Consider the following 17304-nt stretch of genomic DNA (forward strand, 5'->3'; position numbering starts at 1 on the left):
AGGGATTTTCCTCCAGAGGGTGAATGATACATGTGTGCTTTTGCTCTGCTGGTGTTTTCTCCTTTCGGATATGTGCCTGGAGCTCCTCCAAATCAGTTGTGGGATCGGGATGAGAAGATAGCACAGCTGTGTCGTCAGTAAATGATGCAAGAAAGGTGGAGGGTAAAGTTGGGATATCTTCGGTGTAGAGGAGGTAAAGGATTGGTCCAAGTACACTGCCCTGAGGTACTCCTGCTCCCAGAGGATAATTGTCAGAGTAGGATGATCCTTGGCGGACTCTGTAGAATCGTACAATTAGGTAAGAATGAAATTATAAGTACTAAGTTATGACTTAAAAAAATATAAAAATAAAAACCATACATATGGCCTGGAAGAATGGCAGGATTTTTTTTCTTTTTTTAAAAGGGGGTTTGTAACAGCAGAGGTCATATCAAACCGCAGACATCCAGTGTTTTTAAAAATGTTTATTTTAGTGAGTTTGAATTAAGTGTCACTGAGATTCAAGCCCGAGACCCTACAGTGATGAGTCCCCATACCGTTTTAACCTTTACGGTTTTTTGACACCCATGGATAAGTTTTTATAATGCTTAACATTTAAATTTGTCTTTCTGTTAACATAGAAATATCATCGAACTTGAAATTTTAACCTTTTTATTGAATTTTTTGTCTAAATTAAGCTGTAATTCCCTTGCTCGAATTTCTTTTGGCTCTTGTAAAAGAAAGCACCGCAGTGTGAGAGCACCCAGGGCGAATACCTTTCCACATCGAATTTTTCACCAAACAGGTTATCCAGTACGAGCAACAACTGCTGATAAGGAGTGTACTCAGTCAGTGGTTTTCTCTTCAGAAAGTCTGCATTTTTTTCATACCAAGCCAATTTCTCTTTAGGGGTATGTTTTATTATTCCTCTCATAAGCAACTGTTCTTCATTTGAGCTCATCCTGTAAAAATAATTTAAACTCTGTGTGATTTATTATTTGTATATATTCAATTTTTTTAAACACAATTTTTCGAAATGACATTGTTTTGTCATAGGTGGGATTTTTGACCCACAATCCTTGGATAGATACTCCGATGCTTTACCACTTGAACTACCGTGACTTCAATCAGCCATATTACAAATTTGTTATTTCGATTCCCTATTTATTCTGATTTACAAGCAGTTATTTACAATGGCTGTTCAAAGTATGACATTTTTTGAAGGTGTCCATCTTGATTTTGTGGAATTACATAAAAAAAGATGGTGGGTGGGATATTGTGGAAAAGACAATTTATTCCTACCCATCATCTTATGTCATTAACTTTGAACATAGATTTTTTTTCAAATTTAAAGTTTCTTATTTTAATTAATTATACTTTTTAACTAAGGTCTTGGTTGAGATGAAAAAGTTAATGTCAAGAGCGGATTCGAACCTATGACCTTCGGCTCAATACGGCAGCTCTAACCACTTGAACTATCGTTACTTCTGTCTCTCAGGACACCAACTCCTCATCTCAACCTACAACCTTTCGAATTTTTCCTCTTTTTGCCATATTTTCAAAAACGTGTAGTCGGAATTCATTTCTCACCAACTTATGAAGTGGCCATGGGGAGCTGTTAGCAAAGTAATTACTTCTGTAATTATTATGTTAATCTCTACATGTTTAGTAGTCATAATTAATTCAGTCAGTTATAACTACTCAAGATTTATGTGGTTTTTTATATTCTTTTGAAAACTACTTTTATTTATATTTCAGAGTGGTCAAAGAGGAAAGGTTTATTAAGTTCTATAAAGTAAATATATCGAACTTGCCTTCTCCATTGGCCCCCTCTCCTCCATTTTTCACCTCTTTTCAGATTTTTCATGCGAATTTTTAGGTTTTTGTTTGCTCCTTTTCCAAATCTGTAACTTAAAGCCGTTATAGTCGATTTATTTATTTTCATTTTCCTCGCTAGTGATCCATGTTTTCTCTTGCTTCTTTGACGTCTTCCTGATCCTGTTCCTTTTCCCTTTCCTTTCCCTTTTCTTTTTCCTTTCCCTTTCCCTTTCCCTTTCCCTCTCCCACCCCATCTCCCTTTACTCTTTCCTTTGTGTGTTTTTCCTCTTGTAGCACTGGTTTTTCTTTCTCTCATGGATCTTACTGAACTGCTTAAATGTACGTTTTTTCTACTTCTCTTGCTTATAGATATCTTTGATATTTTAAATAAGTTGGATGGTTTGCTAGACAATTGTAACTTCTTGCCTTTTCCGTATAGTTTTTTCATCTCAGTGAATCTTTCTTCTGATGAGTCTCGATATGTGAATATTCTACTCAAACATCCATCCTTTTTGATCTTATAGTAAGCAGGGGTGACTCTACCATAGAACTCTGGAAAAAAAATCTATTAACAGTTTTGTCCATTTTCTAAATTATATTGTCACTTTACCACATAGACATTTATGATTCGATTGAAAGTTCATAATATCTTTAATGTTACATTTTAATGAACAAAAATATACAAGATCGCACTTTGTACAAAGTTGCAAATCCTCAGTTCTTTTCAAGCAGGTATAACAAACTTTATATATTTCATCCTATTGGATATGTTAAGCCTCAAAATTATTTTAGTAGATGGTCCGATAAAAAATCAGAAATAAGATATATACCTTTGTGTCAATTTCTGGGTACAAATTTTCATTCCATGTTATCTTATCCTTTTTGTACAAGATTGAAATGACTCTACTGTATGAGTATTTTTCGCTTATAAGGTTCTGGTATCTTTGAATGATATCATCACGAATTGCTTGAATCTTGAAAAACGTAAAATGGATGCAGTTGTAAGGAATCGGAAATAATCAATGCAACATACCTTTTCACTTATAATTAATGCTAATATCTGTTCCTCTTTTGTAAGTCCATGCTTCCTCCTTCTCCGACTATGTGAAAACACTGACATTTGGCTCGTGCTATCTTTCATTGAAGGCATGAAGGACATTCTTGATCCATGACGAGATTTTTCAAGTGTCCTAATACTAGTTTTACTTCTTGTTCTTCCAGATATAGAAAGTCGTCTCCCACGTTTATCTGGTTTAAATGAAAAGCTTTTTGTGCTTGTGAATGAGTCTTGACTTGATTTTCTTTTTAATCCCCTGTGTCTAACGCTTCTTGTGCTTACAAATGATTCTTGACTTGATCTTCTTTTTCCTCTGTGTCTGATGCTCCTCTGGCTCCTTTGGCTCTTTTGACTCATCTTGCTTATCTTGCTCGCCCCACTGGTTATCGAGAGTCTAGATTCAGATTTTTGGATTTTAAAAGTGGATCTTTTACTGGCCTTGCTCATTTTACTGATCTTGCTTATCTTACTTTCATTACTAAATATCGACATCTTAGAAGGGATGATGTCTAGGAATTTACTAAGACCCACCTTCTTTTGGCTTTTCTTGCCAGTTATTTTTATTTGTGATTGTTCTGGGGGAACATACTCATCTGGTAAAAGTGGCCTGGGAACATAGTTCAGCGCTCTCTCAATGATATCTATGTCAATTTTTACCAGACCGTTTTCTATGTTGGTGAGTAAAACTTTGTCAAAAGTGTCCCAGTTAAGCCAGCTAAGCTGTTTTAATGTATTTTCACTTGGGCATTGTTGTTTTCTTAAATGATTAAAACATTTTCATAAAATAACTTGTCTCACTGATTATTTCAACAATTAATCTACCTACTCACTTAAGTTCATTTACCAGATTTCTGACTATGTACCCTCTTAAGTATTTGTCAACTTTCTCTCTTGAAAATTTCTGTAGTTCTATAATTCGTTTGTGCAGTGTATCTTGTTTTGCACCCTTCCTTTTTTTGTTAAAGTCTTTATTCGAATTTTTCCACGACTTTTGGTTCTCTGTCCCTTGTGTAACTAAGAACATTATCAGATTTTGTTTTGCTGTAGCGTCTGCTATCGGGTTTGTCGTTTGACTTTTTGGACATAAAAGATTCAAATTATAAAGAAAAAACAAAGTATTCAAATTATTGACACCTTACTTGTGCTTCTGAATTAGTCTAAGCCCATAGTTTATTGTGTTTCCATTTGGATTATTCACCATAGGTACAATGTGTAAAGGATTGGCACCTCCAGACTTCAAAAGGCTCAACTAAAACAATCCATATTTAGTGTGTTGTTTTAGTGTAGACCGACCGTCTTACAATTAGTTTTGCAACTGTCGTCGATTTTGACCCTTGATATTTCAGATATGTTGTCAAAATGTTTCCCCAAATGGGATCTATATTTTCATTCGGATCAGCGTCGAGATTCAGTAAACTTTCAATCACTGCTATGTTTCCTTTAGCTACAGCCAAGCTTAAATACGAATGGCCATAAAGCAACACCTTCTCAGATAAAGGATAAATTATTGCACAGATTTGTTTGAGGATCTAAAACAAACACAATGAGATAATACGTTCAGTGCTATTTACATTTTTAAAATACCTCTTTGTTTTTTATTTTCAGGACATCTGAATGTAAACAGAGACAGTGCATCGGATTTATTCCAACTATTTCAAAATTTGTTTTGAATTGACCGTGATGGAAGAATTCCAATTCTTTTTCCCAAAAGTTACACTATATCACCAGATCACAAGTGATGTTAAATCATTATTCAAAAACATATTCTAGCCAAACATACATTCGTCCTTGTATTTGGGTTAATTCCATATTCTAAAAGACGTTTCACCATGTTGGGAAATACAGGTTTTGGTTGCAACAAGCATAATATGTGAAGAGCCGTCAGTTCACCTTCCTGTAAATTCTCATCATTGATCATTTTAATTATTAGGATTGCTTTGTGATTTTTTTAATTTTTAAAGGTGTTAGGCTAGGATAACCTCTTGGCTCAACCTTTGCTCTGTATCCACTCCTGCCTTAAGGATCATTTCTAAAATTTGTTCGTTTTCTGTGTATATAGCTAATATTAATGAACCACATGGTACAGGCGATAAGTTAACATTTGCTCCGACCTCTATTATTGTTTTTATTGTTTCAGTTATTTGATTGAACCTAAAACATTTTATTATTTTTACAGTGTTTAAGGTTTCCTTTTATATATATTTAAAAAAAATCAGTTGATATCATTAGTTTTCTTCCTCACTTTTCTATTTCGGTTATTTTGATTTTATCGGCTGAAGAACTTATGTCACCTGGTGTTGCGATCACAGCTTGATGCGGATAAGGGAAGTGAAAAATATATCGTTGTGGATTGGACACTTCAGCTGAAATTTTCAACATTAGTTTACTACTGCTCGTCCCAAATTAAATTTGAACATCTACACAAAGATAAAAAGAAGAAAAAATACAGTAAACATTCTGTCTCTGAGCAGAAAGAAGAAAAGTAAACAACAGAAGACAAGTCATTTTGGTGTCCGAGTTTTGTATTTACCGCACTGTGGTTCTGGGTCTGCGCCCCAGCAAAGCCCATGGAATTTTAATTGAGAATAATTTGAAAATATTATTTTATAATGGTTCAACTTCTCATTCATGCATGGGTTGGATGTTAAGCTCTCCTGTATGGATTACTTTCTTTTACCAACAAAAGAGAAGATTAATGTTACTAAGGCCTGTTTCACACAAGGTAGTTTCAACCAGTTGAACAGGGGGTGTCTAAGAATGTAGCCAGGTGAAACCACTCCCCCTTCAAACGCTATCAACTTGTCCACCTAGGCAGGTAGAGGCAATGTTTGGGCACACTGCATTAACTAGTTGAGAGTCAATGCAACTTGAATCAACTAAAATTGCCTCATGTGAAACTAACCTAAGTAAACTAAAATAATAACTAATAATCTTGCTTTCAATACTTTTCTTTCATATTTTTCACAATTAAAAAGCCATGAGCTATGTCTGGATGTCAATTATGAGACTGTCATCCTAACTACTCGGCCACTACAGTCCCCATTCAATGTCACTATTTTAGTGTAATTTGTTTTTACTTTAAATTTGCAAAGGAAATATACTTTACTACTTACACCCTTGCAGTTCATCGATAAATTCAATAATACTATCTTGTTTCACTTTTTTAGCGCATTTCATCCACACTTTCACTTGGTCTGCAATTAATTGAAAATAAAAGCTTAATTGAAAAGTAAAAGAATATCGGACAATGCATTACGTCCAAGACTGAAAGAACTTGGTGAAAGAAATGTTTCCCCCCAGTCAGAAACACTATTTAATATTGCCAGATATCGAGTCAACGAATGGTTTAAGGCATTGAACCCTTCGTCATTTACGGTGTTGATGTCGGCACCGAAAATCATGAGGAGTGTTATCATGTCGGTATCATCATTGGCCTGAATTTTTATAAAGTCATTGTTTGTAAAAGGCTTTAGAATTTTATACTTACAGCTGCTCGAAGCACACACGAATTCCCTTTGTTGTCGCTCACATTGATATTGAGGCGGTATGTGTTCATCAAATCGGCAACTTTTAGCAAATCACCAGTCGAACAGGCTGTAAGCAGTTCAATGCAAGCCTTTTCAATTAATCCTTGTTCTGAGAAAAAATTCCTTCTCGAGCAAAGGATATGTTCGATTTCTATTTGGGAGAGTTTCTGGTAGAAAAAGCTTTGAATTATTATTTTTTAAAATATTTTATTAGACTTAATAATCATTGTGAAAAGTAAAATTAAAATTCACACATTTATGAAATAAAAAATATTAGTTTTGTGAAATTTAGTTTTTGGGGTCTCTGGGATGATTAACTTGTTATTTGATCATTTCTGATAATCTTGGTATGCCAGGAACATTCTGACTTCATGACATCTTCTACCATTACATTAAATGTACAAACCCACCACTGAAGACAGTCAGAAGTTGGCTCATCTGACTGACGAAAGCTGGGATAGTCAGACCCCTTATAAGTTTACAGAGGGAACAACAGAAAATATTTAAGCATTAAATTATTATAGTATTCAAAGTATTACCTACTTAAATTCACTAATTTCGTGGTCCACTTGACCAATTAATATATTACAATTAATTAAGGTTTTTTGTTGAGATAAAAAAGTCAATGGCACGAGCGGGATTCGAACCCCGGGATTGAAAATGGCAAAAAGGAGGGAAAATTCAAAAAGGTGTGGTTGAGATGGGAGGTTGGTGTCCGAGTGGATCGAGGTCACGATAGATCAAGTGGTAGAGCACCAGCGTATCAAGCTGAAGATCGTGGTTCGAATCCCGCTTGTGCCATTGACTTTTTTATCTTAACAAAAAACCTTAATTAATTGTAATATATTACCTACTTATGAGCAAGTGTCTTAATTGCACTAAAAATGATTTGTTTTGTTGAAAATTTAAAAGCCCCAAGCCTTATTTTTCAAAAATTGCCTTTTTGCTAGGATATAATTTTGTGATTTTGTTTTACTTCTGGTTTGAAATTTTTTTTTACCTCGTATTTTCTGTTTAAAAATGAATGCTTCAGTACATCAACCATAAAGTCAGAATTATTCCAAGCTAATATGTAAGATGGATCACTTCTTATGCTTGTGTCTGATGTATGTTTATCAATTGACTGTAATAGTTCTTCACTTTCTGATTTATCCAAGTGTCGTTTTGAACTTGTTTTTTCTCCTGGTTTTTTAAATGTAATACGCCTCCGCATAGACTTGGACGAGACTTTTGTTTCTTGTTTCTTTATTTGTACATTTTCTTTGTTTTTTCGTATAGTTGACTTTGGTTTTTTTGATTTGAATTTGGAAGCAAGACTTTGTGAATGCAAAAATCCTATTACATGAATAATTAATTACTCAATCTACTTCTGTATTTTTAAATATACTTTACCTGAAATGCTATCTTCTGAGTCCTCAATTGTAAGTTTCAATTGTGACGACTCACTTTTTGCCAATGGATTAATTTTTAAATCAGCTTTGGTCTGAACTTTGCCTTTTTTGTTTTGTAATTTGAATTTGAACTTCACCTCATCATCGGTCATGGATTGCAACTTTTTTTCTGACCTTAATTTTGTATTTGAAGTCATGATGCTGTTTTTACTGTTAAGCTACAATTTAAACTTTTCACAGCAGTTCAATTTGCATAATAAATAAGTAAAAACTAGAATACTTACACTTGTGCTACTGAACTTGGAAATTAATGTGAATAAATTGCTAAGATCATCGATAAAAGCATTTTCATAATCTGAAGTATTAAACAGTGGACTGTCAGTATTGAGAGCATGTGGCGAATACATGGAGTCGACTGTTCTATTTGATAAATTGTAATTTTTAATTAAAAAATGTGTGCAGTATTGTTCTTCCTGAAATACAAGATTAAAATGTGAGTTTAGGTAATTATGTGCAAAATCACTTACATATATTTCTTAAACATTTCTTTCTTGTATTGTTTTTCTAATTTTTTGAGGATTTGCCCTTGGCTCAAAATTATATTTTTAAACTTACAAAGTTCAAAATACGTTTGTAAAATTACTACTTGTGCTACTTGGACAAGAGGTCAAACCACTTTACAATTTTTTTAAAGCTGTCAGGCTTGAAGCATAAAATCGCTGGCATGGCAAATACCCTAACTGCTCGATTTCCGTGGTCCTCATCTTTTGTTAGTATTCATGTTCATTTCGCCTGCTATCATTTTGTTTAATTTTCATATTTTTAGAAGTTCTATTTAATTTTTTATTTATTTAATTGAAAATCCCCTTGGAGGTCTATGGGTGAACTTACGATTTGGTCGTTTCCCATTATTTCAGTTTGTTTATCCTCGCTGTTTTGGTAAACTCCCTCACACCTATGTAATAAACCAGATACTAAAAAAGAATGTGAAAGAGAGAAAAACACCTTTAAGAACAGCACAGATGGATCTAGATCATAAAGGTACAGGGGTTGGAATATTCAGTCCTGGAACCATGTACTCGGAACCCATGGGAGGTCTACACAATCAACAGATGTAATCAATTCAACTTAATTAAAGGGTACAAAAACAAGAACATAGCTATCATGTCAGATAGCAGCCAGTACTAAGCTCAAATATCATTAGTTCAAAGATGGTGTTGAACTGCAAAACCAACTAAATATATTAGGTTTGCACAACAAAGTCATCCTGTGCTGGGTCCAAGGACATGAGTAGAAGGCAACGAGAAAGCGGACACCCTTACAAGAAAAGGGGCTGCTGTACCGCTGATAGGACCCGAACCCTTCTGTTGCATAGAAACCTACACTATCAATGAGTACATCAGACAGAAGGGTAAATAGATGAGGGAACAATGGAACTCATTTATTGGACACAAACAATCCAAGAACCTCCTAACAAAGTTTGGAAGAAAACAATTAATACAGTGTATCAAGACAGCAGGAAAAACCTGCAAATCCTAACAAGGTTCTTAACAGGACATTGCAACTAGATGGACATTTAAAGAAGTTGGCATAAACCATCATGGCATGTGCAGTTTCTGCTACAGGAAGTGCTTTGGGACTTACAATGTAACCGTAGAAGAAATTCAACCACTGAAACTGAGCCTACTAATAAAATTCCTTGCTGAATTAGGACTCACCCATGTGCTATATGTACAGAATGGGGGATACAACATGCTCTTAAGGGGCCCTAATACACATCCTGATTAATACATCTACATCTACACACCTACTCTCATCTTAAAGTACTTCCTGCCCGACTGTTGGTTAAAAGTAAGTTGTTTCATGTACAAGCCAATCAAAGTCAGCATTTTGCAAGGCAGTATCTTAGGACCAATCTTTTATACAATGTACACTAGCGATGTACCTATACATTTTAAACTCCGAAATCCTATGTGGACACCACAATGTCCACATACTCTGACCCTACTCTACCCAAAGCTCATAACGGTCTTGTATCACCAGTGCATATAAACAAGACAATCCCTATATCTAAGCAGATTTGTTACATTGGGCTTTACTTGGATATCTGACTTAAATGAAACTCACATGCAAGACTAGCTCTGTTTCAGATAAGGCAATTTGGTTGTTTCTATTAAGTTGCCTGGTAGACTCTCAACACGTAGACCACCATGTGAAGGGGGTTTCAACTTAAAGGGTTTTTCACACCAGGGAACTTGTAGAATCATAATTCTCTTCCCAATGGGCTGTTAGTACAATATTAGAATCTGAAGAAGAAGGAGCACTTCTAGTGCTTGCTCTTCTTCTATAAGAAAAGCAAACTAGAGGAAAACCAGTCAAAAAAAATTTGGGTTCATTTGTTGTTACCAAATCGGGAAACAGATGCTTTCTCACTTCTCCCTCCAAGTTCCATTCTTAATTTTGTTGTTTTACTCCTCACACTTCATGTCCCATATCAAGTGTATAACTTGATTTTCTGAATTTCTCAGATTTTCTGAATTTCTCCAGTTCAAACTTGCAATTGTAATGCTTTCTATGGTGAACTCAGTTGATTCAGAGTGACAAATACCGAGTTGGGTCTTTTGAGTTAAGAATCAGTGGGGATGAGAACATAAGCAGTGTGCCTGCTGGCCACAACCTAGGCAGATGAGAAAGATTGCATGTGAAGGGGTCCGGGGTGGTTCCCAAACATTTGCTACATGATTTCACTCCTTGACATCCTTCCATTTGACTAGTTGAATCAATTAATTGCCTCATCTGAAAGAGGCCTAAAAAAATAGGACAACTCAAACTTTTACCAAATCTACGATCGAGTCAAGCTGTGGGAATTGGCCACATCCTCCACCATCCAATATATCCAATCCTTTCAATACATAGTCCTCTGTTGCATCCTTGACCCTCTTTACTATAGCGCCAATCAAATGAATCCTTGGATGGAATTTGGAATTCCTTTAGTATATCTGATCCAAACACATTTCCACAATTTGTACTCTTAAGTAATCCTCCCACCCTAACCCCATCAGCCCTTCCTCAACAAACCACCTTTGTAAACCTCTACGTCATATAAACCAACGATGGCCTCATGTCCTCCTATCCAGACCGTCTAGTCTTAACTAAACAAATGAGAATTTGAGTACTAGCTATCTTCTCTCTCTCACCATCTCATAGTCTTACAGATCTCTCAAATTTGCATATTTCATCTACTAATTGCTCAATGTACATTTTTTGTACTGATAGAATACATAAGTAAATAAATAAAAAATGTGTTTAAAAATATATTAATTATAACACGCTGTATCTGGTGTAAGGGGGTACGAACGGGTACTATGCGCCTCCAATAGCCTCTAATACCCAACTCCGACTTTCCACCTTCACGAAGCTTATGCGGGTGTACCCTGTTAACTAACAAACGGAAAGAGGGGTATGGAGGGACAGGAGCTGGACCTGACACCTCCTAATCCTAAACCCAACACCTACCCCTCTTCCCACCCCACACCTTATCCTGGTCCCACTCTCCAGCCCAAATCCAAGGTGTTATGCGATCCGTGCCGATGGATGAATGGCACAGGGGTAACTGTGCCAATAACGGAGCCTCAAGGGCACCAGGCGACACCCTTGAGTAATTAGCCTTACACCGGAGAGAGGGCTCCTCCGGTGCGGACCTTTAGATCCCTCTCACTCGTGGGAACTACATGGAAAAACCTACAGTACAAAACAAAACACCGGGGGAACCTGTAAAGGAAGACCCCAAAAACCAACCGATGGAAATTGAAGGGGGCCCCGAACCCTCTCCAATTCCCATAAACGAAGAGCTAGAAGACAATCTTCTTGCGTCACCTTCTGCAGATGTGGGGGGTCTTCAGGAAAAAAACCCAGAAGGCGAAACCACTCCAATGGAGGTGGCGGAGAAGATTGAGGAACTACGTCTACAACCCCAAAGAATATCTGGGGCACAAAGACGCAAAATGGCCATACACAGGGCCAAACAACGGGGGGAGCCTATCCTAAAAAGAACCAGGAAAGGAAGACAAAACCCTAATGTAAAACCCCGGATTCTGACACCAGGGCAAACCACGGGAAGTGTTGACCCCAAAAAACCGGGACCAACACCAACCAAAAGTGGCAAAAGGGGCAGGTCACTGGGTAGCACCCCATCATCAAGTGGAAGTGCTCCTAGGACATGCCCCAAAAAGAGCAAAACTGGGGGAGGCGGTGTGGAGCGGGCCATCCACCCCAACATGGTTGGGGGGGAGGACTCTGAGACATACCAACAAGCCCTCAAGGCGCTTAAAATGGCCGTGGTGTTGGAAGAATACCCGGAAAAGGAATTAACAACCGATCAGGGCAGAACCGTTCAGCGGGCCATCCTGGCTGAGGTCTGGAAGAGCAAAAACTCCCAGGGACCTCAGTTCAGGAATGGATATGTTGAGAAGGGAGCGGTCCTGATAACTTGTGAAAATCAAAGTGCCAAGGAATGGCTCATGGCTACGGTGCCTACCATCCACCCATGGGAAGGGGCAAACCTTAGGGTAGGCCCCTATAGAGAAATTATTAAAACCACTAGGGTGGCCATGTGGGTGCCGGACCCTGACCTTCTGGGCACTACGAACGCTACCACCATTCTCGGGCTGATGGAGTCCCAAAACCCAGGTATTAATACCGGGAAATGGAGAGTCATCAGCCAGAGGATAGAAGACAAAGGAAAAAGTCTAATCCTGGTGGTTGACATTGACGATGTATCCTTTGGGAATCTGAACAAAGCCAACTTAAAACTATACCTTGGCTTTGCGATGATAAACCTAAGGGTCATCAGAAAAGCAACCAACACTGATGCTGAGGGTGCTTCAAGCAAACCTCCAGCACAGTAAGGCAGCAACACTTACGCTTTGTCGTGTGGTTAAGGAGAAAAACATCGACGTAGCCCTTATCCAAGAACCCTGGCTAGTAAAAGGCAGAGTAGCCGGGCTGGGAGATAGAGGGAAAAGAGTCATATATGACCACACGCAACAAAACGTAAGAACATGCATTTTAATTAAAAATGAACTACAATGCCTAATCACTTATGAGCTCTGTTCTAGGGACCAAACAGCAATTAGGCTAAACTACATGAAGGAAGGAGTTAAGATGGACGTGATGATGGCCTCAACTTACATGCCTTATGACTCACCGGGACCTCCACCACCAATAGAAACTGAGGACCTGGTACAGTACTGCAGGCACAAAAACCTACAGTTGATCATTGGAGCTGATGCAAACTCACACAATGAGGTATGGAACAGCACAAACACTAACAAAAGAGGTGAGAAGCTTTTAGAATTCTTAATAACTAATGATTTAAGTATTATTAACAAAGGCTCTGAACCAACTTTTGTAACTAACAGACGGCAGGAAGTTATTGACGTTACTCTTGCCACCCGCTGTATTTCGAACCGGATAGTGAATTGGGCGGTCTCTGAGGAGATATCTAACTCAGACCACCGACACATATACATGGAAATCACACAAGTTGATAAGACATGTAAAGTGGGTCGGAACCCCCGAAACACGGACTGGGGGAAGTACAGCGGGTTGCTGGAGGGAAGTGCACTAACTTCAATAGCTAATATTAAAAGCACCCTAGATATTGAGCTAACCTCTACACAAATACAAGAAGCCATAATAAACTCATATCATGAAGCCTGCCCACAAACCACCTACAACAACGGGAAAAAAGTTTGCTGGTGGAATGATAACCTGGCGGCACTAAGAAAGAAAACTCGCAAACTTTGGAATAGAGCGAAAAAAACGGGGAATACTGAAGAATACAGTAAAACCCTAACAGAATACAATAGGGAAATAAAAAAGGCGAAACAGGAATCGTGGAGGAAATATTGCAAAGAAATCGAAAACATCACAGAGGCAAGCAGACTCCACAAAATCCTCGCCAAAGACCCTATAAACCCCATCGGAACAATAAAAAAACCAGATGGAAAACACACACAAACCGGAAAGGAAACATTAGAAACCCTAATAAGAACGCACTTTCCGGAATCCAAAATTATTACCAACCTGGAAATAAAGGAGAGCGCTGAACCCGCCAAAGGCTACAAAGCCATAAGGGAAGATTGGCAAATAGCCAAAACAGTAATCACCTATGACAAGATTGAATGGGCTATAGAAAACTTTAGCCCATTCAAATCTCCAGGAATAGACGGAATATATCCAGTACTACTACAAAAGGGAAAAACTATACTAATCCCCCTACTTGTAAAAATATACAGAAGCTGCCTAGCAATGGGATATATCCCAAGCATATGGAGAACTGTAAAAGTAGTTTTCATTCCTAAAGCTGCTCGGAATAACTACACAGATGCAAAATCGTATAGACCGATTAGTCTAACATCCTTTCTACTCAAGACACTTGAAAGGCTGGTTGAAAAACATGTACGGGGCAGCTCTTTACAAGCAAAACCCCTTCATAAACATCAACATGCCTATCAGAAAGGAACATCGTGTGAATCAGCACTACATCAACTAACAATACAGATAGAGGATTCACTGAACAACCAAGAAACAGCATTAGGAACCTTCTTGGACATCGAAGGAGCATTTGACAACACTCCTTTCGAAGCAATGGTTACATCACTCAAACAGCGAGGAACAGACGAAACCTGCTGTAGATGGATAGAATCAATGCTAAAAAGCAGGAAAGTGCAGGTCTCCATGTTCCACGAAAAAGTAGAAGCAGTGGTGGCGAGGGGGTGTCCACAGGGAGGAATACTCTCGCCTCTGCTGTGGAATGTGGTAGTGGACAGCCTCATATGCGAACTAAATGAAAGAGGAATTTATACCCAAGGCTATGCAGATGACATTGTCATACTAGTCAGGGGAAAATTCAACTCAACATTAAAAGAGCTCACCCAAAGAGCACTAAACCTGGTGGAACAATGGTGCTTAAAGCGGGGACTTAAAGTAAACCCTTCAAAAACTACCTTAATTGCTTTCACCAAGAAAAGAAATATAGAAATACAAGGATTACGCTTCTATAATGAAATGCTGCTTTTAAAAAATGAGGTCAAATATCTAGGAATAATCTTTGACAAGAAACTAACCTGGAATCCTCACTTGCAACATACAGTAGCAAAAAGTAAAATATCGCTAATGACCACAAGAAGGACCCTAGGCAAATCCTGGGGACTAAAACCGAAAATGGCCTATTGGCTATATACGGCAGTAATAAGACCCAGAATAACCTACGGATCACTAATCTGGTGGAACAAAGCTCAACAAAAAGTAGCTACCCAAACATTAGGCAGCTTACAAAGATTAGCAAACCTATGTATCACAGGGGCGATGAGAACAACCCCTACAAACGCATTAGAAACCTTGCTAAACCTACCTCCACTTGAAATATTCATACAAGGAGAGGCTAGGAAAAGCTCATTTAGGCTCCAAAAACAATTAAATTGGAAAGGAACCAAACAATTCGGGCATACAACCATAATCAATAAAATCAGACACCCATTATTAGAAATGGGGACTGACTACATGATCCCGGAAACAATCTTCACAACTTCCTATAAAGTCTCAACAGACTATAAAGGAGAGGAAGAACACAGGAAAGCACCAGATACAATGACATGGTATACGGATGGCTCCAAAACAAACGAAGGAACCGGATCAGGCGTTTTCTGTACAAGCCCAAAATATGAGCAATCAAACTCATTAGGGAAGTATACTTCGGTCTTTCAAGCAGAAATACATGCCATCAATGCTTGTGTCCTGGAAAATCTCAAAAGAGGTTACACTGACAAAAAAATCCTCATAAGATCAGACAGTCAAGCAGCTATTAAAGCACTGGCATGTAAAAGAATTACATCAAAACTAGTCAGTGAATGTATCCAAAATCTCCAAAACCTGGGAGAACACAACAACCTGATGATATCTTGGGTGCCAGGGCACAGGGGAATTCTGGGTAACGAAGAGGCGGACAAACTGGCCAGAAGAGGATCTGCAAGACCATACATAGGCCCCGAACCTATCCTTGGGATAACAAAAACAAACATAGATTCCTCCATCGCAGAATGGATCCAAACAAAACAAAGAGAGAAGTGGATAAACTCTAGCGGTGCTAGACATAGTAAACTTATGCTGAAACAACCCTCACCAAAATTGGCAAAAACACTGCTGCAATTGGAGAGGGCAAAACTCAGAGGAGTGGTGGGACTACTAACCGGTCACTGGTATCTGAGAAAACATCTACACAACATGGGTATATACAGCGATGACCCCATTTGCAGATTATGTAATGAGGAGGAGGAAACAGCCACTCATATCATCTTCGAATGCGAAGCAACAGCTCAATGGAGGTTTAACCTAGCGTACGAAAAAGACACAGGGAACCAAATTGCAGCAATAACAGTCAATGACTTGATGCTTCTGAGAAGAAGGATTGAGTCTATTGACTAAACTAGGGAACTGGGAAGGTACAATAAGCCAGAAGGCTGCAGTGCCCGGGGAGTGCAAACCCCGCTTCCTAGTATCCTTTTCTACCATACCATACCATACCATACCATCTGGTGTAAGACTATTATTGATTTTATTCTAGCCCAACAATTTTGAGATGCATCAGGAATTACAAAAAAATACAGTAAAAGAACTTTGGTATTCAATAAAACATCTAAAAACTTACAGGAGACACTGGGATCCATTTTTTAAATCTTGAAACTTTAATTTTGTTTATGTTCGTCGTTCCTAATTCGTTCATTTTTCCGACTTCGTGCACAAGGCGAATCAACGCATTCCCATACCAGAATCCCACATTGGATAGGCCGTTACAGTCCTGCAACACTCCTGGTCCAAACGGTATGTTGTGCTTATACAATCCCTAAAAGTACTCTTTTAAAATTATTTTTATGAGGATGGTAAATTAATGATTAACAGTACTCACTTGGAAGATAGAGTTGTCTTCAAATGAAAGGATGCCATAGCAATGTTTCTTATTTACATTGAATACACCTTCGTAGGACCATTTGGAGCCAAACAACCTTTCATTCTTGTAAATTCCGATGCCATGGTAGAAGTCATTTTTAAAATTTCCATAATAGCTTTCCTTTCCCTAATTCAAGATTTCTTATTAAAATATTTATCCTGAATCATGAATTGTAAGGGTTTGGCTGTTATTCTCTCTGAACAGATTACATCACTGTTTCTAAATTTCAGACTTCAGAAAGTACTTACTGATTTTGGAAATAAGGTCTCTATGCCTTGGCCGTTCCTTAGAAAATTTTCGTCTAACTCTCCTTCGTAACAATAATGGCTTCCTCTAGTTCTTGCATACATTTGGCTTGAATCTGGCTTTTTAATACACTTAAACAATTTCCCTCGTACTTTATATAAAATAAGAAATGCAAGCGCTTCCAAAGTGGAACTTTAATTTTTTCATTGCCACATGCAAATTGGAGGTTTTAAGAGAAAAAAACACCTGAACAAAAATTGACTGTACATTTTATTT

The 17304-nt window shown here is 37.8% G+C and overlaps 1 protein-coding gene across 6 annotated transcripts; it reads right to left on the reverse strand.

Moving 5' to 3' along the window:
- Positions 1-137: 137 nt before the first annotated feature.
- On the reverse strand, positions 138-17249 carry LOC106670386. Of its 6 annotated transcripts, XR_002910198.1 has the most exons (22): positions 17031-17249; positions 16741-16908; positions 16483-16677; positions 8057-8245; positions 7774-7990; positions 7382-7716; positions 6342-6548; positions 6111-6288; positions 5968-6048; positions 5097-5217; positions 4834-5005; positions 4635-4748; positions 4439-4570; positions 4156-4383; positions 3994-4103; positions 3685-3927; positions 2831-3611; positions 2628-2771; positions 2408-2555; positions 1794-2349; positions 361-941; positions 138-278 (listed from the first exon to the last, which is right to left on the reverse strand). XR_002910198.1 is itself a non-coding variant. In XM_014400671.2 (21 exons), exons 1-21 carry the CDS (start codon positions 17130-17132, stop codon positions 668-670), a joined length of 4695 nt encoding a protein of 1564 aa, XP_014256157.1. In that variant the 5' UTR covers positions 17133-17249; the 3' UTR covers positions 138-667. The 6 variants fall into 6 exon arrangements, 4 of the variants coding, with proteins under 4 accessions (XP_014256157.1, XP_014256158.1, XP_014256159.1 ...); XM_014400671.2 differs by having other exon boundaries at positions 138-941; XM_014400672.2 differs by lacking the exon at positions 17031-17249 and having other exon boundaries at positions 138-941; positions 16483-16688; positions 16741-16829.
- Positions 17250-17304: the final 55 nt, after the last annotated feature.

The sequence above is a fragment of the Cimex lectularius genome, unplaced genomic scaffold, assembly GCF_000648675.2.
Source record: "Cimex lectularius strain Harlan isolate CLEC.00 unplaced genomic scaffold, Clec_2.1 scaffold69, whole genome shotgun sequence".
Lineage (NCBI taxonomy): Eukaryota > Metazoa > Arthropoda > Insecta > Hemiptera > Cimicidae > Cimex > Cimex lectularius.

What these genes read in the sequence shown, in the direction of transcription:
- LOC106670386 (XM_014400671.2), bottom strand. Translation starts at nt 17,132, where the DNA reads ATGTATGCAAGAACTAGAGGAAGCCATTATTGTTACGAAGGAGAGTTA. An exon ending in CTCAGAAGATAGCATTTCAG is followed by an intron (nt 7,717 to 7,773) that starts GTAAAGTATATT and finishes TTCATGTAATAG; the next exon opens with GATTTTTGCATTCACAAAGT. An exon ending in TGAAAATAAAAAACAAAGAG is followed by an intron (nt 4,384 to 4,438) that starts GTATTTTAAAAA and finishes TGTTTGTTTTAG; the next exon opens with ATCCTCAAACAAATCTGTGC.